Below are 26,928 nucleotides of genomic sequence, written 5' to 3'. Positions count from 1 at the left end.
CGTCTCCATCGCCTCCACCGAGCGGACAATCCTCCGGGAGAGTCAGCTCGGCAAGGGTGCCCTCGTAGAAATCTTAATCTCCATTTCCGCCTCGTCATTCTCAACAGCGGACGAGCTCTCATCACCAGAGCCGATCGAATGCTAAGAGCGAACCTCAAAGCATCCATTCTCACTCCAGCCGAGGACTCCTCAAACGAGGCCCTTGACAGAAAAGGTGGCAAGAGCCGTAGATGATAAGTGGTTTATTTGACCACTTATTGTGGTGATTTTAACCAGGTTTTTCTATCCTTTCCCCTCCTTCTAACCCATTTTGCGTATAAAAGTTGTGTCTCGGCCTTGCCCTCTCTTTGTATGTGTTTGTCCATGTTTTGAAGGTTTTATGACTCAATTTAACAAGCATTCAAAGCGTGGAATGTGTTCAAGGTAAGGAAATAGAGAAAGGAGAGCCCGCTCCTGGTGGAGCGGGCGTGCACCTCTCCAGGAGCGAGCGCTCCTGCCATTGTGTCAACATTCTGCCCAAGTATTGAGCCTGTTAGGAGTGGGCGTGTACCCAATCAAGAGCGGTCGCTCTTAGCCACTCCACCACATTCCGCCCTTCTTATGGCCTGTGAGGAGTGGGCGTGCATAACCTAAGGAGTGGGCGGTCCTCCTCCTTCAGGTCGAATCTGACTTAAGCTGAGGAACAGGGGAGCGGGCGCGCACACTATCAGGAGCGAGCACTCCTCCCTGATGGTTTGATTTCTGCCTCAATCAGTTGATGTTAGGAGCGGGCGTGCAGAAAATAGGAGCGGGCGCTCCTCGTTATGGAGCGGGTGCTCCTTGCTGGGAGTCCGTTTTATTTTGACGGATTTACCTATGTATTCGGGGAGTATAAATACTTCCCCTTTAGCGCATTTGTAAGAGAGACAACAGTAGCCTAGTTTTTAGTAGTTCCTCTTAGTTTGAAACATTCCTCTTTGATATTTTAGCTTAGTTTTCATCAAATTAATCATTGTAATAGTGAATTTCAAGAATCATTCTCAAGGTTTAGCACTTTGTAATCAACATTTGACGCTTCAATTAGTAATTTCATTTTGACGGATTTTATTTGGTATTTGTATGGTACTTGAATCTCTTTAGTTCTTGATAATTTGTTGATGGATGATACTTTATTCAATTGTTAATCACTTTTCCCCAATTATTGAAGTATTTAGAACCCTAATCCTTGTTTGCATGTTGATTAATATAAGTTGTGAGTAGTCTTCTTGCTAGGGGTTGGGTGAAGCTCAACCTTTTGGGTTAGTTATATAAATGTGGGAGAAGCATTGATGTTTGTATTGCAATAAATTGATTGTATGAGATTGCTTGTTAGTTCTTCATGATAGGATTAGCTACCCTTGACTTCGGAGCTTGATAGCATGGTATGCTTAGTTTGACATGGAAATGTGAATTGAGTATGTCATTACTTATTACAATTTGATTATGTATCTTCTATTGCTAAACTAATAAGGAATCTAAGTTTGGTAGTGTGAGTTGTTTTCTAATTGCATGAGGTTGATCTTACATATAGTCCTTGCTATATCTTGTCTATTTTACTCCCCATTTGCTTAATTGCCTTGGTTGAGTGGATCCCATTCCCTAGTGTCTTGAATCCATTGAATTAGAACTATAGTTTGTTTGTCTACTTGACGAACCCCAATTCACCAACGACTTCGAATTAGCTTAAGTGTTAAGATCTTTAGCAACCATATCCCGTTTGTAGGATGTTTGTTTATAAGTGTGTTTGATTGAGTGTGGAATGTGCGACCGTTCTAATGCCCATCAGTAGCGACCCTCGTGGAGGTCATGAAGGCCCAGGCTGGCAACATGCCACCACCCCACGATCGTTCGCCCCCTCAGCCGAGACATCTGCGGAGGAGAACTAATCAAGGGGAGGGGGGAAAGCCTCCTTCTTTCAGAGAGTTAGGGGAAAAATGGGAGAAAGACACTTGGAGAACTGACAGGGAGAGAAAAAGGAACCCCAAGTTCTTCGGAGAATCTACCCATGCTGATTCTTGCAGCTACAATAGCAGCAATTCTACCTCGGCGCGAATTAACCCTGCTCGTCGAAGAGTTCACGAACGTCTAGGCTCCAGGGAGGTGAGCGTGCATAGCCGCCTCTCCTTCCCATAGAAAATCGAGCCTCACCCAGAATCGTCTCAGTCGAGGACGAAAACCACTTCCACCTCTCTAAGAGGGAGAAGCGAGGTCTTAACGACTGAATGAAAAGGAAAGGTCGTAATGGTTACTACCAGCTCACCCTTCAAAATTGGATTTTGGAAGAGCATGTGCCGACGGTGAAAATCTCGGCACACATTACATACGACGGAACTTCGGATCCGAAGGACCACATAGCCTCTTACGAGGGGCACATGTATCTGAACCCCAGGTCCGAAGCTACCTGGTGTAAATATTTCCCAAATACCCTTAAAGGTGTCGCGCAAGCGTGGATCACTAAGGGGGTAAGGAGGGCTCGATCACCATTTGGAGCGATCTCTTAAACAAGTTCAAGAGCAAGTTCTCTACGGCAAGTCGCCGAGAGAAAACAACTGCAGAGCTCATGGGCCTGCAACAAGGGGAGACCAAGAGTCTCCGAGACTTTTTGACTCGCTTTAGCAACGAGTCGTCCGGAATCACAAGTCTGAACCAAGGGCTAGCCGTCTTTGCTTTGCAAAATGGACAACAAGTTGGCAAGTTCCTTGACTTCATAGTCATGCATCCCCCGAGGACCTTGGAGGAAGCCTTGGATGCCTCGGACAAATTCATCCGAGTCGAGGAATGGAACAAAGCAAAGACCTATCCCCAGATAGGGGCTGCAAAAGAGAAGCAACAAAAATCTGAAGGCCAAGGCCAGAAGAAAGGGAAGGCGAAAGCCTCAGAACCGTCTTCAGCCGCTGAGCCGAAGAAAGACAAGTCTGCCCCGCATACGGGCATATACGAGTCTTACACTCCTCTCGCCCTTTCTCGCGCAAAGATTTATAGCGTAACGAAGGACGAGCAAAAATATAGAAAGTCGAGGCCACTCCCACAATAGCATCAGCAGAAATACAAGGACCGATGGTGTGAGTTCTATGAGTCACCAAGACATCACATCGAGGACTGTATCCAGCTGAAGGATCAGATTGAGGATATGGTCCGAAAAGGTTACTTGAAAAAATACCTTGCGGATCACCGCGAAGAAAAGAAAGCTGAGAAGACCGATAAAGATTCTCGGCAAAAAATTGACTTCCCCCGGAAGAACAAAACGTAAGAGAAGGAGATGTTCCCTCCAATCCTCGCCATTTCCGTGGGGACCAACTCTCGGAGAGAGCGAAAATGTTACTTAAAGGCGCTGACCCATCAAGTAAACAACGCTAACATCCAACCACCTCAGTCTCCGGTGCCGAACATACGTTCACAGCCGCAGACTGTCGGGGGGTGACATACCCCCACGAAGATCCTCTGGTGATCATCATTACTGTGGCTAACCACAATGTCTAGCGAACCTTCGTCGACGGTGGTAGCGGTGCAAACATTTTGTTCCGCAAGGCCTACAACCAGATTAAGCTAAATACCAAACATCTCACTCCGGTACCCTACCCGGTGTCTGGATTTAACGGGTCTACAACTTATCCTGACGGGAAAATTACTATTCCTGTCACCATCGGCCACTCGGAAGCTAAGGCCATACTTTGATTACCATCAATAGAGGTCTTAACTGATCAGCCGCTGGAAAAAGTCCTCGGCAAAGTTGAAAAATCTGGTAGGCTAGCTAAGTGGGCCTTCAAGCTCAAAGAGTTCAGCATCAGCTACCAGTCGAGAGCAGCCATCAAGGCTCAAGCCCTAGTGGATTTCCTAGCTGAGTGCTCGTACCAGGAGACGCTAGATGAAGAAAAGAAAGTTTGGACCATTTTTACGGATGGATCCTCCACCGTAAATGGTTCAAGGGCAGGGGTAGTGATAACCTCTCCCGAAGGCAAATCCTTTGAGTATGCACTCAAATTTTCTTTCAAAGCTTCAAACAACGAAGCCGAGTATGAGGTAGTAATCGCTAGCCTAGAACTGTGCATCTCATTGGAAGCCGAGCATGTCTACCTCAAAACAGACTCTCAGCTCGTCGCAAATCAGATCCGAGGTGAATATGAGGCCAAAGAACCCTCTATGATAGCTTAACTCGTAAAGATCAAAACCATCATCGTGAAGCTGAGAACTTTTAAAGTTGAATTGATCCCAAGAGGTCAGAATGTACAAGTCGACGCACTCTCCAAACTTGCTAGTTCAACTCTAACTAAGCTGAACCGATCTGTATATGTGGAAGTGCGTCGAGAAAAAAGTGTTGACGAAGCACCCGAAGTGTGCTGCGTCGACCATGAGCCGAGCTGTATGGACCCCATCTTAGCGTACAAACTTCGGGGAGAAATTCCTGAAGACAGAATTTTGGCCTCCAAACTGAAGCAAACCAGCTCAAGGTTCATCGTCTTCAGAGGAGAGCTTTTGAAAAAATCCTTCTCAGCCCCATTGCTGAAGTGCGTGGGACCATCAGATGTCGTTTACATCCTTCGGGAGATTCACCTCGACATCTGCGGGAACCACATTGGGGGAAGGAATTTGGCCCACAAGGCATTGAGGGCAGGGTATTACTGGCCCACCAAGATCTCAGATGCTAAGGAGCTGGTCAGAAAGTGCGAGAAATGTCAAAAATTCGAACCAGTCATCCATCAGCCAGCTCGAGATCTTCAGCCGATCTTGAATCCGCTTCCATTCGTTCAGTGGGGGCTGGATATCTTGGGTCCCTTCCCAGATGCTCCATACCAGAAAAAATGGCTGATAGTTGGCAGTGACTATTTCAGCAAATGGATCGAGGCCGAAGCAGCCTCGAATATTACAGAGCAAACTATCAGGAAGTTCATTTGGCAGAACATTATCACTCGCTTCGGAATTCCGAAGGTCTTTGTCTTTGATCATGGATAATAATTTGATAACTTGCCCCTAAGGCGGTACACTGATCAGTTCGGCATCAAATTGGCATACTCAGCAGTGTGTCATTCGCAAATTAATGGTCAAGAAGAAGCTGCAAATAAAAAAATCCTCAGCGCTCTTAAGAAGAGGGTTGAAGATCAAAAGTCCAAATGGTTAGAGGAACTCCCTGGAACCCTCTGGTCACTTCAGACGACTGAAAAAGTGGCTACGGGTCATTCACCTTTTGAGCTGGTGTATGGAGCCGAAGCCGTTCTTCCAGTAGAAATCGGTTCTGAAACTCTACAAGTGCACCACTTCTCGGCTGAAAATGAACAACTCATGAAAGAATCCCTCGATTTCCTAGATGAGGTCAGAGACTTAGCCCGAGATAGAATGACTTCATACAAGCAAAGAATCAACAAGTTCTACAACCGAAAAGTTCACGCGAGGCCTCTCAAAGTTGGAGACCTCGTCCTTCGGAACGCTGCAGCTGTGCAGAAAAACCGAATTCATGGGAAACTCTCAGCCACTTGGGAGGGACCTTATGAAATTTATGATGAGCTTCAGCCTGGAACGTACCGACTTCGGTAGTTGGATGGGACTGAGCTGAAAAATCACTAGAATTCTGATGTAAGAAATATCATGTGTAAACCCTTTGGGGCTGAACAATCTATGTAAGTGCATCTTCAATTATTAATGAAAAGGCCTCAGAGCCACCATTTCTGCAAATTTTTACAAGTTTTATTCTTTATTTTTTCTTTCTTTTCCATTCCTCAACCAAGGGTTTTCCCTCGGCACTGTCTGAAACATCGCCCCAGAGGAACTGTGTTTCTGATTGCCGTTGAACCCGCCTAAAACAGAACATTGATCTCACCACCGAAGTATCTCCCCCTAGAGGCACTATACTTCAAACAAATCCGCTCCTGAAGGCAAAGAGACCATGGACGAATCTGGGGTATGGCCTTAAATTGGCCCTGTACCCCAGATGGTAATTGTCTGAGGCATTGCCTTAAGTTGGCCCTGTATCTTAGATATCCATTCTCTTGGATAGACAGAAAACAAGAAGAAAATAGAAAAAGATCACAAAAAATTCTGCTAAGTTAAAAGCTTCGTCTGTACCAAAGAGACAAGAGCAATCACCTTAGAAATCTAAAGACAGTGACTTCATATTTCTGGGGGCAAGGAGCACTCATATTACCTTCAGCTGAAATATCCAAGCCGAAGTTTTACTTAGAAAACTTTTGCGAAATTTTCAAAAAGTTAGAAAAAGCAAATGGCTAAACTACTGAAACAAGGCAATGGAAAGAAGAAAAGCAGTGCATATCATGAGAAAATATGCTCGGATACCGAGCTACATCAAACCAAAATGTTCCAAACACAATAATAAAATCGGCAGCTACCCATAAGAGGAAAATAACAGCTGCCGAACTACGTACAACTACTCAAAAACACAAAAATAAATAAAGTTTGTACATCATGGCAAGCTGATGCAAAAACAGTTTAAGGCAAAAAAATACAGAAGCGATAAATACAGTTAAGTGCAGGTTAATCTGCAAGATTCTGTAGACAGCTGCCCGAGTTCCTATGCTTTATCATAAAGATCAGGCTGAGCAGTAGCATTAGGACTTAGGAAGCGTCGACCCCAGCTGAAGAAGAAGCGGGCTGAGCATGAGCCTTGTTAGACTCCCTTTTCTTGTCCTCCTTCTCCTTTTCTTCGACCTCTTCCTTTGCCTTCCTCTCAGCCTCAGCTTGGCGAGTGAGGAGATTTATCTCAGCTTGGCTGGCGTACACCATATGAGGATCGTTAACATCGGTAGCCCAGACCTCACATTGGTCCTAGTTGATTTTCGGCTCAACGTCGTGGGCTAACCTCCTAGCCACATTGAAGCCATTGTCGTAGCCTTCATCATACTCAGCCTGGGTGTAGATCTTAATCTCCAATAGCTTTTGAGCTTCGTCAAGCTTCTTTTGGGCCTCCCTAGAATTTTCTGAGATTGTTCAATTCAGTTGCAATCTTAGAAGAGGCCTCCTGCTGCGCCTTCACCTGATCCTGAAGTTGCTGAATCTCAGACTCAAATTCAGTTTTTCTCTTTAGCGATCCCTCTATCACAAATTTGACTTGATGCTGGGAATCTTCAAACAACATCTAATTTGTCTCTTGGGCCTCTAAGATTCGGCACTCCAATCCTGGCATGTCCTCCTCCTTATACCTCTTCACCAAGTCAGACCACGGGTCCATCACCGCCCAGATGCACGTCTCCAAGTCATGGAGGACGATGCCAGCTTTGTGCTGAAACTGATCCCTCTAGGCAGTCACAGTCGCAAGGTTCTCTTCAGAAGCCTCAGCCTTTAGCTCCATTAGTTTGGCTTTGGTCTCAACCTTCTCGGCTCTCAGCTGAAGAACCTCAATCATCTCTACCGTGAGAGTTTGATTATGCACAATCTGCAAATTTCGGCAAGGCATAAGTTAGTTGAGGCACAACCTTAAAAAAAACGGAAGAGTTAAGAGTTAAAATTACCTACATCAGTAGCCTTTGATTCTCGATGGCTGGGTCTGGAGTCCTTCAGCTAGGCTCTCCAGTCCCAGCAGTTGCTTGGATAGACCAAGTTCTGGCCTTGTCTACCTCAGACAGAGCCGAAAGATCCCGAAAGTACTCAGCAGCAGCTTCTCTGTTGTCGCCCTAGATGGTCCAGAATGAAAGGATGGAAGACGAAGGAGCCTCTTCAGGCTTAGTATTGGCATTCTCCTCCTTCGTCTCCTCAGTGGAGCCCATATGACCGTCAAGGTCAATAATCTCCACCTCCTCCTCAACGGGCTGATTCACCAGTAGAGCGTCAGCCTCCCGCTGAACATCCTCAGCAAAAGGGCCATCGTCAGCCGCGCCGGTCTCCTTCTCAGTTGCATCAGTAACAACATCTTCCTCGGCTGCATTTGTGGTAGCACTTTCTTTGCTCAGCTCCTCCTGAACCACCTCCATTGGCTCAGGTGTCTTCTGATTAACCTCCATGTCATGCGTTTCGGGAGGTGGTGGAGGAGTTTTGGGTGGACTTCCAGGAAGGGTCTTCGGAGGAGTCTTACCCTCCTTCGGCTCCTGGATTTTTATGCCTACAATTGGCATCGGGGTGGCACGAAATCTGCCAGGGAGCACAAGTGCTCTCTTCTTCCTCGGTGGCTCCATCTCGTCATCTGAAGAACTGTCAGAGGAAAGATCCTCGGCCGTGACTGGAGCTTTTCCTTCACGCCTCTTTTTTCCACCTTCTTTCTCGTCAGACTGCAAAAAGTGGGGGGGGGGGCAGGAATCAGGATAAGCAAAACAGAAGAAAACCTTCAACAAAAAATAAAATAAAATAAAATAACAATTTATCAAATCAAAGTATATGCTAAGGCAGAGTCTGGATGACTTACCGAAGTCTTCAACAGACGCTCTTCCTCAGCAGCTTCATCTTTCTCTTCTACAGTAACGAAAGTCCCAACTCCACTTTCAAGAGCCTTGACTACTACAGAGACCTCAGTAGCTGTGGCAGCAGCCTCTTCTTCCTCAGCAGTTAGGCGGAAAAAAGGATCTCACTTCTTCCACTAAGATTTCTGCTTTAGGTAATCAGCAGCGGTAACAATCAGAAACCTCTTGGCATGAAGAGAAAGAGGACGATCATCAGACTTGGTGATTTCAGACTTGTTATTCCTCATAGTCTTGGTGGCATCAATCCCCAAGCGCGGATAGTCAACACCAGTGTTGCCTTCGTGCAACTCTGAAAAACAAAGATCAGATGGATCAGCAAAGCAGAAATAAATGCTGAGAACGCTGAAAATTAAGGCAAATAACAAAAAAATGAAGACCTCACCCCAGCCGAAGATCCTTACCGCCTTGGTACTTTCAGTTACGGCCGACGACAGCGAGCATGTGCTCCTTAAAGGCATAGTGGAAGTCAGGCAGCCAAGTCTAGGGCATATAATACATTCGGCCCGTTCCCCCAGGATTCCTCTTTTTGCCGAAGAGGGTCAGTTGGATATAGTTTGGATCCCTGGCCGCACCATCTTCTTTAGCGCTAAGACCCTTCATCTCCGGATCAGGCTTCATCAAATATTGGGGAGCATCGAAAAAGTACGGGTGATCAGGATTCGAAGGAGCCTTAACCCCGATCCACTGGCCTCTCCAGTCCTTGTCCGAAGTGTCATCCGACCACATTGTGAGGTGCTTCCTCGCACTCTCAATTCGCCATCAGCCAGGACCATGGTCACCATGGTCACTCTGAAGGTTCTACACAAGATTGTGCAGCTTCTTAAAATAGTGCAGGCTCGGCTGAAGGGCATTGAACAAGCACACCCAAAGATATGTCAATATCCTTCGGATACTGACATGGGTCAACTGGCACAGTGAGATACACCAAGTATATGGCCTGAAAGTCATCATCGCTGTTGGGTTTCGATGAGTCCAACTCACCGCGAAAATAAAACCCGAGCCCAAGAACAAACTCACAATTAATATAACAAAATGCATAAATGAAAAGAATAGAGAAAAGACTAAATTACCCTTGTAGCGTGCTTCGCTCACCCGGATGGAGCTCTTTCTTGTGACAAGCCGAGCCTTACAAATGGCAAGGACCTCCAACGAAGTCCACCCACAACTCGACCCGACCGGTCTACTACTTGGAGGTTAGCCAAGTTCTACCAAAAGACTACCCGAGTAATTAATGAGCTTATAGGTTTTCTCTCAAGTGGAGATGCCTAATTGAGCTTTTACTCAAGTGAGTTTTCCCATATCCCAAGTTGGGTATTTATAGGGAAACTCAAGTGAGAAATCCACTCTCCCATCAATGTAGGAGAGTTGGTAAAATCAATTTTCTCCTTTTATTTTTAAATCAAAAACAAAAGAAAATAACCAACAACAAATTAATCAACAAGTGGCACACTTAGAGGAGGGGTTAGGTGAGGACCACAAGGGAAAGGGAGGGACCACACTTGATCCCCAAGGCTTGAGGAAACCGGCCCTTATGCTCCACTTACCCCAATCAGAATCTGCCACGTGGCAGGCCAAGCCAAGCATCCAAGGGGCCCCCTAGCTAGCGCTTGGTGTGCGGCTGGCCTGCTGCTAGTGTGGCTGGCGCAGCACCATGCGCGCCATGTTGCTGTGGGTTGGCGCGCCATGCGTGCTGGCCTTGCTGCTAGCTGTTGCGGCATGACTGCTTGGTAGCACGCCATGCGCGCAATGCTGCTAGGTGGCTGCGGCTGCGGCTGCCACGCACATGCTAGCATGGCTTGCTAGCCATGTGCTGACAGCCTTGCTAGCCATGGTGCAATAGCACACACCAGCCAGCCTAAGCTTGGCTTGGTGCGCTTGCTAGCCACCTTGGCTATACCAAATGCCCCTAGCACTCGGTTTGCTCGGGGCATTCCGATGCTAGGGGTATTTTGGTAAATTGTTGATTAATTAGTGATTTTACCGTCTCGTCTTTAATTAATTCGACTCGACTTGCGACGCTCGGTTTCGACGCTCTTAGCTCGATTTCCGACGTTTAAATATTAATTACTCAAGCGACTCATTAATTCCTTCCGAATTAATTCGTCATGTTGGATCGTTAGTTGCTTGGGTGTGACCCGAAGGGTTCAGTCAAGATTAAGCTGTAATATTAATTATGCATTAATATTACTGATCGGAAGCGGCCTCCACCTAGGCATTCCGATCACTTGAACTTACTAAATAAATAGCTTTTCAACAGCCCGAACCCTCTACCGGAATAATAACTTGTTCGAAGGACACTATTCCTATCACATGGTCATATTAATATTTAAGTTGATAGTATTGTGGAATATATTGTCATGATGCATGTTTGATATGTGATCAATTTCAATAGTATTTGATAGTATATGTCTACATAAAATTAGATTATTGGAATAATGAAGTTATTTGAACATATTATTTTCGTATATATAATGGATCTGAAGTTACCTAAATTTATGAAAGCAAGGGTCAAAGACCCTCGAGAATATTATGAAAACAGAAATGACTAATATAGTTTCTAAAGTATGTTGACTAGATTATCCACCATGTTAAAATATATTTAAATTTTATTTTTTAAAGAGTTGATGTATCTTTCTTTTGGTTGAATATTTTTAATAGCAAATTTTGTGTGAGATCAAATTGGTGAATGATAGCTAACTAGACGACTCACTAGCTCATACCAGAAGTGAATGAGAAATTGCATTCTTGAAAGAAAACTAAGCATGTTTGCATGATGTTATTTTAATTATATTATTCATGGAAAAGTTCATAAGAATATCTATTTGAAAAAAAAAAGGAATGTATTATGAGTTCAAGTAATTACACATGATATTTTGAGCAACTTGCTTGAAAAATGTATTTATTATGCCCATATTTTAAAATTTTTCCATATAAAGATTAATATAATTGGGCAAGAGTTACGAGTACAAGTTTATAAGAATAATTTTATTATGTTTGATACATGCATTGCTAAAAGAATTTATGGCTTAAAAGGAGCAAGGGATTTAAGATTGTTGGACTATTTTTATACCCCCATATGTAAGGATTAGGGGAAGATAGTGTTTATTCCTTTGTTTTTATGTAATCCTTGCACATGAATAATTAAAAATGTTGATGGTCAGTTTGGTACATACACTAGCCTAAATATCAATGATTTATTTAATAGAGGTGGCCATATGATAATCAAATATTTAGAATGATACCATCCTGAAGATGGATATGAATAAATGTCATTACCTATATACTAGCTATAAATGTACATATTAAGTTGATGTCCTAGATGGACAAGATCAGTTGCTATTGAACTAACACACCTGAAGTGTGGTAATCCAAAGGGTTACAACGACAAGAATCTTTGGAAGAGAAAATGAGCACTAATTGAGTAATTGACAATGACAAATTTGAGAAAGTGACACATTTTAATGGATCTCCTGAAGAGATCATTTCTAATACATTAAAAATGTGATATGATTATTTAAAGTACTCTAAAAGAGTATAAAATATTGTCCAACATGGAGCGGGTGCTAGCAGAAACGGTCCAAAAATATCTCATCTATTCTTTGAAGATGATAGTTTACTCTTTGCTAGAGCCAACCGTGAGGAATGCTCTAAGATAGTTGATATACTCAACATATACGAAGCAGCTTCCGGGCAGAAAATTAACAATGTAAAATCGGAGGTCTCTTTTAGCAAAGGGGTTTGTGTGTCAAGGCAGGAAGAATTGATTCAAGTGTTGAATATGCGAAGGGTTGATTCACATGGAAAATACCTTGGTATCCGTACAATTGTAGGGAGGTCAAAGAAGATGGTTTTTGTGGCCCTAAAAGATAGAATATGGAAGAAGTTACAAGGTTGGAAGGAGAAATTGCTCTCGAGAGCAGGGAAGGAAATTCTTGTGAAATCGGTCATTCAGGAAATCCCTACGTATCTTATGGGTGTCTACAAGCTGCCTTATAGAGTGATTGATGAGATTAGATTAATGACGGTAAGATTTTGGTGGGATCACTCGGGTTCTACCCGGAAAGTCCACTGGCTTAGTTGGGAGACTATGTGTAAGCCAAAATGTTTGGGGGGGTATGGGTTTTAGAGATATGGCGGTGTTCAATAATTCACTTCTTAGCAAACAAGCATGGAGATTAATTTCGACTCCGAACACTCTATTTAGTAGAGTTATAAGGCGCAAATATTACCCGAATGGTGACTTTTTGAGTTCATCTCTTGGACTTAATGGGAGCTATTCTTGATGTAGCATATGGAGTGCTAAATCTTTGGTGAAAGAAGGTTTAATTTGGCGTGTCGGTGATGGCTCGAAAATAGATGTATTCTAGGACCCTTGGCTTGCTGATGAGAATGGGAGGTTTATGCAAACAACGAGACTTGAGGGCCATAATCTGGTTCGTGACCTGATTGATGAAGACACCAAGGAGTGGAACTACAACCTCATTGCTGCCAACTTTAATGAGCGTGATACTCATTGCATCATGGCTATTCCGCTCAGTTTAAGAGCCCTTGACGACTGCTTGACTTGGGCCGTTACCAAGGATGGCATCTATTCTGTAAAGACAGCTTACATGTTAGGCAAATCTTGTAATCTTGACTTGTTTCACAGTACGTGGACTGATATTTGGAGTATGGATACAATTCCGAAGGTAAAAACACTTCCTTTGGAGACTATGTACGGGTTCTCTACTTACTCGAGAGTTGCTCTTCCGAAGACATATGCTTGAATTTGACTGCTGCCCTTGGTGTAATTCAGTAACAGAAACAGCCACGCATGCTTTGTTCACCTACCCGGCTGTTGCAGATTTATGGAGGGAGTGTGAGTGCGAGGAATTAAGGTGTGATTCTAACCAAGGTGATTTCAGAGATACTATTGCAGATTGGAAGAAGGTGAGTGCAAAGAAGGTTCAGGTTGGTGCTGCTCTTCTATGGTTCATTTGGAGCCGCCGTAATGATAAAATTTTCAACAAGGAGGTGCCACATTTGGTTGTAAAAGCTAGAGTGCTGAATCTTGTGCAAGACTATGGTAAATACGCTTCAAAATTTACAGCTTTGCTAGCAATAGGAAGAAGAGAAGCCAAAAGGTATGGTGCCCCTCCTGTTGATTTTGTAAAGGTTAACTGTGATGCAAGCCTTAAGGATGAGGGATGGGTGGGTCTTGGGGCTGTGGTGCGTGATGAGAGGGGTGAGGTGCTGGTGGCAGGTACTAGGCATATGAGGGGTTGCTGGCCGCCAGAAATCACCGAGTGTAAGGCTTTGTTGCTAGGTGTAAAGCTTGCTCGCAATCATGGGTCTAAGAGAGTGATTTTTGAAGCTGACAGCCAAGTTGTTGTTGATTGTCTCAAGAAGGCAGTCACACACTTTTCTGATTTAGATTCTATTTTAGATGATGTTCTTTTCTTTTGCAAAGATTTTGATTTCTTTTCTTGGTCGCATGTTAGAAGAGATGGGAATGTTGTTGCCCACCATTTAGCTAGATTAGTGCCCTTCGGTATTGAACAAGTATGGATTAACCATTGTCCTACAAATGTATCTTCGTATGTTCTCATATACAAATTGTCCATTGATTAACAAAATGCTCTAATCTGGTTTGTCTTAAAAAAAAAAAAAAAATTGGATATGCAAAAAAGTAGAGAGAGAAAGTAATAAAAGTACATGAAAAAAATAAAATTTACATGGGAAAGTTAAATTTACACAAATATTGTTGCAAATTGGAGGGGATTTTGATAAAAAAAAAATTAATATTAATGGTTGTTGAAAAAAGGAAATTGGGTGAACATGTTGAGACTATAATTTAGCCAAAAGGAACTACCAATAAGGGACGGAGGGAGTAGTATAATACTATAAGCATTGGGATCTCTATTCTCTAATGATTACTCGTACAAATATGACAATCAACTTTTTTTTTTTTAGCTAGAGTTGGATTTGCACATTTGTCGAGACACAACTTTGACTATCAATATCTTTAATTAGAGATTAGTAAAATTTATGAAAAAGTTAATTTATAAAAGTAGACATTATGACAAATCCAACAACATATTATATGATCATATCTATATATTACAATTTGGTAAAAAGAATTAAGTCGCATATGAATAGTGTACAATTCCAACTCTAGCTTGTAAAAAAAAAACGGAGGGAGTATTACGATTAGAATATTTTTATTAAAGTAACTAACCATCGTGTGCTCATATACATTAGTACATACGTTCATGTTACCCGAAATTATTATAGGGGCAAGAAGTAAAATAAGGTTATTTAATTTCATCAACTAATAAATTACAATAATTTATTAGGGGCCGTGCTCCAAATGGTCCCAGTGGAAGGTGCCCTTTGGATACGGAGTATATCCCTACCTTTTAAAATGTTTAACCAAACACTTATGAATAGTGTTATGACAATTATATCCCTAAAAATGTTTATTTACATATATGCCCTTATTTATGAATGCGAATAACATGTGTGGCATTTTTTTCTTCTTATTTTACCTTTTTGTTTTTTACTAGCGTAACTTTTTGGCTTGTTTTTTCCTCCTTTTCTTCTCTACCTTTTAAAAAGTTTGAGATAACTTATATATAGTGAATGGACAATTATACCCTATTAACCCTAAAAATTTCTTTTGTATATTTTCCATAATGTTTTCAACGACTAAAGTTATAACATTAATCCAAACTGATAGATATTTTCGGACAAGACTAGTTATGTATGAACATCGCGCGCGAGGCCATTCTTTAGTAATATACTCACATTCACTAACAACTAAAAAAGTCTAATTTAATTCAAATTTTGATAAAAATTTGGCTACACACATCATAACTTGGGTATGGATTCAAGCAGAATACGTAATATGTAAGTAGCATTATAATAAATTCAAGTAGTTGCAATGGATACATGTGATTGATTGAATTACAACAATACCAAATAATCCAATCATAAAGTACATTATAATTCAATCTTACAGTTTATTTTGTAATTAGTTTATAAACCTACATTATTATGGCATTATGCACCTGTTGGGTATGGCCCAAATTTTTTATAAGCCCATTATTTTGGTGAAGTATTGTGCATATTCTAGAGGCTTCCGGAATCTCTAGAATAATATCATACTTGAATTTTCTAGAGAATTATTGACATTGGAAACTATTAGCTAGAATATAATACATGGTTCGTGAATTTTCTAGAACGTTATGGATACAAGAATGATGGAGGAATTTCTAGAATATTCCGGCCATTTCTTCCAAGCTCCATCTACACCTATAAATATAGGTCATGGTCATTCAATTATTGAATACAACACAACACAAAAAGACATACCATACACAAACCTTCCTACATACTACACCTCCTTGTACTATTTACCTTTCTTTTCAAATCTACTATTCCTACTTTGTAATACTCCTTAGAGAGTAATATAGAGAGAGTCCTATTGTAATATAAACCCTTAAAGGGATATTTGTACTCTCCTATTTTCAAATAGTGGAATAAAAGTGCTCGTCGTAACATAAAACCGTGTGTTCATTTATATTAATTATCTTGCCAATTATCAATTCAATTTATACATCTCAATCAAACACATCTTCACTTTCGCTGTGCACTCACCAACCCTAACAGCACCTGTTATCAGTACCCATCAATTACACTAGAACAATAACTAAGCCTTAGTCATTCTGAACCTATAATTAATCACACTCAAATAAAGTAATTCCAACTACAAAAAAGACACCTTCCTCTTCCTATAATAGAATTCTGAACATAATAGCGTTGTACAAAATAATTGGTATAACAGAGTACTTTTTGTACTTAGATTGCTAGTACTTTGTTTTTACTAATAAACACATATTTCTATCATTAAATTGAAATTAAAAAAAAATTACTAATTGTGTTTTACTATCACCACATGGCCTCCTTTCCACATAGGTTGACGATGTGCAACATTATGCAATCTTCAGACTTTTAATTTGTTGATACATTCATAGTTCATCTCAACAAAGAAATTATAATAAGAAGACATATTATTGCACTTATATTATTGGCTTCACAAAACGAAGCAAACAAACACCTTCAATTCTCTGTATAGTTAATTCCAGAGATGATAACAAGCAGGTTTGAAGTTAAGAACAATTAAAACATGGAGTACAAAAACTTAATCCTTAATTATATAATTTAGGAGATGAGAATGCATCCATGAATTCTTTGTCTGTTTCGAGGGCTTTCATTGAATTAGGTGGAAAACATATCTCAAGATCCACACTTCCATCTCCTTCATATCCAGGGTAAGTAATCACAACCCCAATAGCTTTATTTGCTGGTCCATTTCGGACTGCAACCGGTTTTCCTAGTCCGAATTCATTGCCATACATGTCGAATCTTGGCGAATGTTCTGTGGCTATAGTGTTATAGTCATGCAGATCTTTAAGATGGTAGCAATAAGGTGACTCTAACCATTTTTTAACAAAATCGCGTATAAATTATCAATCGGATTTACTACAGACTGGTGCAACAGAGATGCTGCCCATCCTAAGTTGTTTTGGAGTAATTCAACTGCTCTAGTTTTTGTAGTGATACCTGTAATACAGGCACCGAAGTAATTCTAAGGTAAAGGCGGGTTTAGCCTGTGCCTGTTACTCGCGTACATGTAGTTATAGAGAATTTGATCACGCGGTAGGCTATTTGCTCGAACCATTGACCTCCAGATAAGAGCAGACAGGGCTTGGAAGGAAGAAATTGTGTCCGTTTTACTTTCGTCGTGAGCTATGGCTCTTACATTGGCTATGGACTCAGCCGAGAAATGGAAGACCTTTTCTCGGAGTTCAGGAGCTTCAAATCTTTTTATAAACTCGTCTCGGTGGGTAAATGACAGGGGAATAGGAAGAGCACATCCGTTAGGAAACCAACGGTTGTGCACTGGCAAACGCAAAACATAAATTTCTTGTCCTTTGGCTCTATGTATTTCAGACCATACATTCCAAAAGTGTCAGTACGAAGTTCCATCTGCAACAACATGGTAAATTGAACACGCGATAAAGACCCCATCTAGAATTCAGTAACCCGAACTGATAACAAAGGTTTTGTGTGACCGTCATAGTTTACAGTCGCCTCATTATAGTAAAAAAAAATGACCTGACTACCAATGGAACATCATTTGATGACAAAATATCGGAAACAATTATGTCTATAGCCAAGGCATGACTAAACCATGCCCCAGGGCCTTTGTTAGAATCAACATAGACGCGACTCTCATGTTGATCATCATCGGTCTGTATGACAAGCTGACCGGCTAATGGATAGAAATGGACAAGGGTATGAGAAAGAGATTCCTTAAGACTATCAAGGAACGAGTAGATCGAAAATTCTTTGCCATTTACATGTGAAGGTTTGATGAAGAGAAGACCATTTTGGATATACTGAAATGAAAGCATAATTAGGTCTAGTGGAGCTAAGTGATAAGGTTTTTTTTATTCTTCAACCTCATATTTTGGCTTTGTTGGAAATAAAGAAAGGAAATTCAAAGGGTCAGATATGGGCGCCCAACCGGGCGGGCATCACCCAACTGGGCGCGAGAAGAGTTGTAAAATTCTAGAGTTCTGCCACCTTATCAGGCGAGCTCCGCCCGAGATCGAGCGCTCGACCGGGCGAGACCCGCCTGACCGAGTGCGAGAAGACGTCTGGAAAAAGGGAGTGTCTGCCCGATCGGGCGAGCTCCGCCCGATCGGGCACGAGTTTGTCCGTTGGACTCCAACGGTTCCCTTGGATTCCTTTTCTTGGTTAATTTCTTGTAACCCCCCATTTAAGAGGTTGATTATGGTGTTTTAATCACCATGATTATTCTAATTTTATTATTCATTAAAAAGATTCCTCCTTGATCTTCCATCTTCTTCAATCTTCATTATAAATCTGAGGTTATTTTTCTGATAAAACATACAAGAAATACATATCAAACACAAGCTTGCTTAAACACATACTCTATATTGGGCATAAGTTACTTAGCTCCAACCTTCCACCCAAAAGGCCAAAAGTGCCTTTGTGTGTAAGTGGTGTGTTAACCTTAGGGAACTTGCCGGCGAATACAATTGAGCACCACGGCTGCGCCGGAATTTCATTTTCAAGTCAGTGATTTGCATCACGACACACTGTACTCTTTATTTGTCATAAGATCATCTTTTCGATCTTATTATTTTATATTCAATACAGCCTTGAAAATACTTCTTATATTACAACAGGCTTGACATAGTTGTTAGAAATTTGCTTAACAGTGGAAAAATAATCTATCTTAAAAAAAAATTTTGTCTTTGGGTTTTTCTATTCTAGGTTGATAAGAGGTGAATAATTTTATACACAGGTTGAAGGGAGGTCATATCACCACCTTATATAGAGTGGCAGTCTGTTTATTTTATGACATGAAAATATTAATCTTGATTATTATCATTGATTTGATGGTTTTTTTTCCTGGTTTTTTTTTCATTTGTTGATTTATTATGATCACCTTGTTAATTTTTTTTTTTTTTTTTATCAAGACTAATATTTAATCTTCAGGCCTAATAAGATACTATATACGGAGTAATTGTGAACAACCGGTTAATATCCCATTAATTTTGATATGTAATAAATTTATCACAATTATTAATTAATAATTTTTTATGAGAATTAATATTCATCTGACTTAGCAATAGTTAATTAGTTTGGAGTGAATTGAACAATTGTATGCATGCATGTTTCATATTCTCATTGGATTGCAACTATTATAGTACATCATAATAAGAATTGAGTATAGGCTAATATGGGTGGAATTGACCATTTGATTTGATCCATACCAACATCTCCGAATTCCAGATGTTTCAATTAAAACCATATGGAGTCATTAATTTCTTGGATTATTGGAGGAGTATAATCATACTGGATCAATTTAGTGTTGCCTTTTAAAATGGTCTCTAATCGTGGTTGTTTTTACCCCTTTGTATAATGATCCAAAAACAATTTACAAGTTTTTTAATAGACTTGTTGGTGGCCCACTACTTTGTCTCTTGTCACTAATCGTACTACATCAAATTCGCAAATAATAATGCATTGCCAAGCATATTCATGAGGTAAAGCTTACTCATTAACGCCAACAATTACAAAATTATATAATTTTTTAATAATATCAAATTTGCTTAGAATTTTTATTGATATAATACATACACATATATTTGTACTTATTAGTCATAAAACTTGTGCATTATTAGCAAGTGTGCCTGAACAAATTGTGCTAGCCATTCTAAGTAAGGGAAGCGTTTTAGTTATCAACGAGTTAATGCTTGAGCCATGCTCATTAAGATTTTTACATGGTTCAATGTATGTAATTTAGTCTATGTAAAATTATCATCAATTGCTATTTTTAAAATTCGAATCTTTTCTATAAAAAAAATAATAATAATAAAAAACACACACACACAAAAGTATGGAGTATAATTAATATCAATATAATGCGAATAAATAAATACAACTTTGTTTATTCAATTAATGAAATGTAGTGGATATAAAAAAATAAAATAAGAGAGAGAAACTTTTAAATTCATAGGTTGTAGTTTGTTATGAATGATTTTGGAAAAATAAAGTGGTTTTATTATTTATAAAAAAGACAAAAGATTAATGAAAAACAAAAGTGGATTTGGAAGGGAATATTTTATCCAAAAAATCACTTTCGATGTAATACAAACGACGTGCCATAGAAAAACTTAGATAGGGTCCATTTCCATTGTTTGCGGAACAATTGAGTTTGTTTTTCTTAAGTCACGAGGAAAGAGAAAGCAAAAGTTGGCAAATTATTATTTCAATATGACCCCTAAATACATCTTTTACCAAATAGAACATACACCATTTTATAGTATGTAAAAGCATAACAAGACATGAACAATTGGTTTATGAAATTAGCTTCAAAAGCAAGTAAAATTGTTTTAGCTCCAAATTTTGCTTATTCAATTAATGAAATGTAGTGGATGGAAAAAAAACTTTAAAAAAAATATACACATAATGTAGTTTTTTCATGACTCACTAGAGAAATATAGGATAGATTTATTATTTTCAAAATATACTAAAGATCCTTACAAAAAAAAAAAAAAAAAAAAAAAAGTGCATTAAAGAGGGAAAATTATTTCCCAAAAATTCCTTTAGTATGTAATATAGATTGGGCGTGCGAACAAAAATAAATATAATTGGTGTGTTTGGATAAAAGAATTAGATGGGTATGGTCTATTTCCATTATTTGTGTAAGATTGTTGAGTTTGTTGGACTTAAGTAACGTGGGAAGCGAAAGCAAAATTTGGCAAATTACTTCAATATGACCCTTATTGGTCGATACCTGATGTTTTGTTTGATTCCATGCCCTTAACCAAATAGAACTTCAAACATCTTACAGTGCTTAAAAGAAGAACAGGAAATGAACAATTGATCCTCGAACATGGTTTCAAAAGCAAGTAAAATGTTACAAGTCAAAGTCATTTAAATTAGAGGCTCTCCTCCCTTATACTATGACTATAGCTCATCTCCCCAAAACAATCATTGATTGATTGGATTAGATCTTGGGAAATAAGCTCTAGATAAGAACGGTTTCCCCATGATTTCTTGGATCAATATTTGTCTAACCAAAATCCAAGGGTGGTTACGAAAAATGAAAGCGTTAACTTTGCTCGATTTCTTTGCTAAATTAGGTTTAAAAAAATAATTTTTAAAAATAATAATATTTGGGTCCAAACTTTTTCTGCTAAATACTTCATATTTGAAACAAAATTCTTTCTTTAAAAGTTTGAATATTACGGAGTATATGTTACCTTTGTTTCTTTTTAATTGACACAAATCTATTTTGTAACTTTAGTTTGCCCATTACATTATTTTGATCAGTTATATAATATTTCTTTTCTTTTATTAAAATTGAATTGGATTGTATTAAACTTGTAAAAATTAAACATTGGATATTTGAATAATATAAAATTTTAGCGTAAATTGATGTCATGACAAATTTAATTCATCCAATTTACACCCCCTGAATATATATACATAGTAATAAGCAAGTCCCATACATATAGTGGACAATTTGGATTATGAGAGTAGAGCCCAAATCAAAGTATTATAGAAAGAAAAGCATTAATTAAAGCAACAAAGACCAACTTCTTGTTCAATATTGAACAAAACTTATATTAGTAGCAATGTAGCATTCAAAACAAGACTACAATTATTTGAGTAGTCAACAACTTTGCGCATTTTTGCTGACCATTTACTATCTACACTCACCAAAGAAACTTGCTATTATCTATGTTACTCGAACGTGGGTACCCATTTTTGACACAGGTACGGGTTTAAATGTCCAGCTCAACTATTTTGTGGAAAAAAAAACAATACGATTTTAAACTAAAATGAATTGTCCGAGTGTCGAGGGTCCAACACGAGTACATGAAATAAAATGAAGAGTTAGAGTAACATAGACTATAAATAACAAGTGGTTGATAATTGATCCATTAATAATTAGCCTTTAGAATAGACTCTTTTGTAAGATCAACCTTTTGAGTTTTGTCCCTTCTCTTTAGTATAAGTTGTTCCATCCCCTTACTTTTAAGAGAACGACTTTCCACCCCCTCCCTATCTTTTAGCCTTCAAGAATTTATGATTTCCTTCATTTTTATTTGATGCTTGGTTGAACAAATGCATTAAGTATTATGAGTATGTACTAGGACTTCCAACAGAATTGATTTTCCATTCGATAGTGTATCTTATGAAGTGAAAAAAAATATTGTATGGTATATCATCCACATAATCATAAAAACTCAATTTATTAAACATTTAAACAAAATAAGTAGTAGTACAATTTTCATTTTATTTATTAATTAAAATCATAAGTAGTAGTATCTATTTCATTTATTTAAATATTTTTATGGTAGAAAATACAACTTTATTTCCTTGATAAACAATATTTTATTTATTAAATGGAAAAATTTAAATAAATCAACAATTTATTTAACAAAATATTGTGATGAATAGACAAAATGGCAAAAATGTAAATAAGCCAACAACTTTTTGGTCATATATGAGTCCCATTGTTTTTGATTTATTTACCAAAATGTTAGGCCACTTGAATTTGTTTCCTCTGTTACGCATTATGTGCAACAATTGCCAAAAAGGGAAATTACACATTATGTGAAACAAACTTTTTCTTTCCTTTTTTGGTAACTTTTTAAAAATGAAATTACTATAATACCCATGTTTAAAAACTAATAGCACTATTTTAGTTACTAATTTAAGTTAATTAGATTACTTAACATTAATAATTAAAAACCCCATTCTCTCCCCTACCACCATCATCACCGACCACTACCATCATCACCGACCACCCATGATAACCACTGTACCAAACCGCCAACACCACGAACACCTTCGACACTAGACCACCGACACCAAGGCCACCATAAACACCTCCGACACCAAACCATTACAACCACCAACATCATCTTCTTCATCTTCATTTAGGGTTCATCTTCGTTCTTTATCGCCGCCACCACCACCACCAAGGATCTCAGAACGAAAATTAGAAATGATAGAGAAAGAGAATTGGGTGTGCGATTTGGCTGATGGATTTCGCGCTGTGGTGCTGTGGATTTCGCTAGTACGGTGGGGGTTTCGTAGGTGGTGAGGGTTTCGGGATTTTGCTTGTGGTTTCGCGTTGTGGTGCTGGTGGTCGGGGCTTCGGGATTTCACTGGTGGATTTCGGAGTTTCTGGTGGTGGTGGTCGTTTCTAGTTGTCGGGGTTACAGAGTTTCGCTGGTGGTTGTCGGGGTTGTCGTTTCTGGTGGTAGCGGATTTGCGGAGTTTTTTGGTAGTGGCCTGGGTTTTGGGATTTCTCTGGTGGAGTTTGTGGTGGTGGTCGTGGTGGAGTTTCTAGTTGTGGTGCTGGTGGTAGGGTTTCAGGTGGTGCACGGATATAATAGTGGTGGTGGAGGGGTGTTAGTTGGTGGTGATGTGGTAGATTATTAGTCATACCACTCTCTCTCCTTCACGTAATCACTTACCCTTTAATCTTACTAATCAAGCCTTAACATCTTTTGTCTTGGAGTCCGTGTCAACCTATTTGTTGCACATAATGCGTAACGGAGGAAGTAGTTTAGTGTGAAATTTATGTTGATTGCGGATTCAAGGTTACACTCAATAAATATATATTACAGACTACAAACTACAGAGCATTAGTAACATAGTCTACATTAGCCTAGGGGGTTTTTAGGCAAGATCAAACAATAAGAAATACTACCTTCGATTTTTTTTAGTTGCAACTTTGGAATATTTTATACCTCTCAAAAAATACCCCAAACTTGCAATTAAAAAAAAAATCGGAGGTAGTATGAAAGAAAAAAAATGTTAGTGATATTAAGAGAAAAATTTACATGGAAGAATAGATATAGAGTATGGAAAACAACTCAAGCATCCTAACTACAAAGCTAAATTGCTAATATGATAAAGAATTTTTTAATTTTTACAGCATGTATTATTTGGATCCATGAAAAGGTTTTTTTTTTTTTTTTTTTTTTTTTTGACAATGAGAACAACAAAAGAAAAACAATCAACTTAAAAAGACCACAAAAGAAATTCTCTAGCACGAGCCTTCCCAACTAACAGAGCCACTCACTCTCTAGGAACCTTTAAGATCCTACAAGCCTCAATTGTGGATTATAGTTTTCTGATACCTCGAAGTAACCAACATAAAGAGACATCATCCTGTTGCTTTTGGGCCAAAATCATACACAGGGGATCACAATCTGAGTAAATAAGGATCCTGCAAAAACCTCTAGCGTAGACACTTTTTAATCCTCGAAAACAAGCCTGTAACTCGGAATGTAATGCTGAAGACGCAAGAGAAGCACGGGCACCTTCCCCCAAACTGAAGGCGAAACACAATCACGAAAAATCCAACCAGCACCTGCCGTATTGTCCGAAGAAGACCAAGACCCATCACAAATTAGACAAATATCAAAAATAGAAGTAGACCACCCACAAAGAGTAGTCGTGACACTCGAAATAGAAGGCTGTAGACAAGGACCCAAGGAGGAGATACGAAGGCTAAACTCCTGAGCTTATTGCCCCCATTCAATCCACTGGGAAGCAAGGATCAAAAAAACATCTGAAGAGACATCCTATTGCCAAAATTGGACGTTATTACGAGAAAGCTAAATATCCCATAAAAGGGAGAAAAACCGCACTAGGTTCAACCAATCCTTAGCAGCCCCTAATAGAGAGCCCATAGTGGACAACTATTGGAGAAAATGAAGATGTAGAAGACCATGTCTATTAAATCTTAAAGAACTACGCACCCACAAAGGGGCAACAAATTCACAATCTCGAAACAAATGGTCAACCGTCTCTTGTTCCTGCTGACAAAAGCAACACATCGGATCAACTAAAAGGCCTAGAATAGTTAGAACAGAGGCAATTGGAAGTCCAGAATGAATAATTTTCCAACCAAAAATCTTCCATTTAGGTAGAATGGGAAATCCCCAAAATTTCCTCCACCAGGAAGCAGGAATGGAACCCCCAGAATGTGGTCTGGTAGATTGCTCGAGTAAGATAGCATAGGCAGACTTCGTAGAGAATGAGTCATCCTTAGTGAATTTCCAATAGACAAATTTATCCATGAGTTCTAGTGGACGGTCTAAACTACAGATCTGAGAAGCTGTTAGGCCGTCAAAAAGTCGATGGACTCTTGAGGAGTCCCACGTGTTAGCACGCGGATCAATAATATCAAATACATGAGTTGGAAGATCCGACTGAGATAAACCAGCCTTAAACAAAACTGGACTCCCAGGAGCCCAATCATCAATAGTAATACGAAAACTTTTACCACTACCAACCTTCCAACGAAAACCAGGAGCTACCGCGGAGATCTCCATCTGCAAGCCTCGACAACCCCAAGAGGGACGAGTTATCCGAACTTCCAGAGCAGTAGCAAGTGAGGGATATTTAGAAAACATAAGCCTTGAAACCAGTAACTGAGGATTATGAATAATCCTCCACCCTGTACCAGCAAGGAGAGTTTTGTTAAAGCAGGCAATATTACGTAAACCCAACCCCGCCAATCCCTTCGGCAAATGAAGTAGAGAAGTCGAGCCCCAAACCCTTCCTGTAACCAGAAGATCTCCACCAGAAACTGGCAAGAATACTTTCAAGTTGAGAAGCAATTGAGGAAGGGGTCTTGAAGACTGACAAAATGTGATTAAAGGAAGCCACCAACACCGAATTTATAATAACCAATTTTGCCACTGCTGACAACTGAAGAGTAAAAAAAGGTAGACAACCGACTATCAACTTTTTCAATTAGAAACTTGAACTCCGAAACTTTACTCCTGCCCATGTCAACAGGAAGACCTAGATATGTACTGTAGACACTTAAAAATGTCTCCCCAAAACCAAACCCGATGATGAACAACCTTTTACCGTCATTATTGGTTGATTTGAGTATTTAATATTTGGAGTGCTTAAATCCATGTTCATTCCCAATACATTTCATAAACCAATCCAATTCCTAGCTCATTTTCCTAAACCATAACTTACTTTCCACTTTTCGTGTCCACATCAAAAAACCGAGAGAAAATGATTTTGTGGCCCTATAATTTTGATCCAATAAATATTTGGTTGGATAGGCCTTGAAATAATCTTTCCAACAATATATCATAAGCCTAATTCCAATTTAAAACGAAGAAGATATGAGCAAAATACTAAACTCGGCCCAAAACCGACACCCTTTCACTAAAACGGCCATATCGTAAAATCTAAAAATGATTTTGACCTGATTCCAATTGGGTTGGAAATTATACTTGATAATATTTTCAATGATATATTATATGACTTATTCCGAGTTACAGATCAAAAGTTATAGTAGTTTTAAAAATGTGTAAAAAACTGGAATTGTCGCGCAACAGCAAAATTGCCGCATCGCGGCAATATCTGACGTGGCACGGCAGCTAGTACCGTGTCACGGCAATCTTTACCGTGTCGCGGTACACATACCGTGACACGGTGCTTTTCCGTGTCATTTCCGCATTTTACTCACGCGCTTTTTTTTACCGTGACACGATGTACTGTACCATGCCACGGTGGACACTGCCGCGTCGCGGTGCCGTGTGCCGTGTCAGGGGAATTCCCGTGTTTTTCCCTTGTGTCAGACTTCACGCGTTTATCTTTTAGGCCTGTTTCCATCCCGCCTCACACCAAATTACCCCGAGTCACACCAAAGTATACCGTGTCACGGCAACATGCTGCCGTGTCACAACAACCTTTTTTAGGGTTTTTATCTTTTTAGGGTTTCGTGTGTTCCCCCAGCTCATTTTCTCTATAAATACCCTTCTCCTTTATACAGTTTGGGGCACCAAATCATTCTCTCTTCCTCTCTTCTACACCAAAAATCATTCTCTTCTCTCTCTCATATTCTAAACCTTAAACCTGTATTTCTAATTATATT

At 39.5% G+C, this 26,928-nt stretch overlaps 1 protein-coding gene and 1 pseudogene across 1 annotated transcript; one reads left to right on the top strand and one right to left on the bottom strand.

Moving 5' to 3' along the window:
• The first annotated feature begins 9,188 nt into the window (after positions 1–9,188).
• Positions 9,189–14,027, top strand: LOC145578031 (uncharacterized). The gene is made up of 4 exons (XM_081635436.1): positions 9,189–9,331; positions 12,045–12,441; positions 12,785–13,064; positions 13,213–14,027. Exons 1-4 carry the CDS (start codon positions 9,189–9,191, stop codon positions 14,025–14,027), a joined length of 1,635 nt encoding a protein of 544 aa, XP_081491562.1.
• Positions 14,028–16,606: 2,579 nt separating this feature from the next.
• LOC145578030 (uncharacterized) lies at positions 16,607–25,821 on the bottom strand (annotated as a pseudogene).
• Between the last annotated feature and the right edge of the window lie 1,107 nt (positions 25,822–26,928).

Source organism: Chenopodium album, chromosome 14 (genome assembly GCF_948465745.1).
Source record: "Chenopodium album chromosome 14, dcCheAlbu1.1, whole genome shotgun sequence".
NCBI lineage: Eukaryota > Viridiplantae > Streptophyta > Magnoliopsida > Caryophyllales > Amaranthaceae > Chenopodium > Chenopodium album.
Note: the sequence above shows the minus strand (reverse complement) of the source record. Positions and strands in the feature narration are given on the sequence as shown.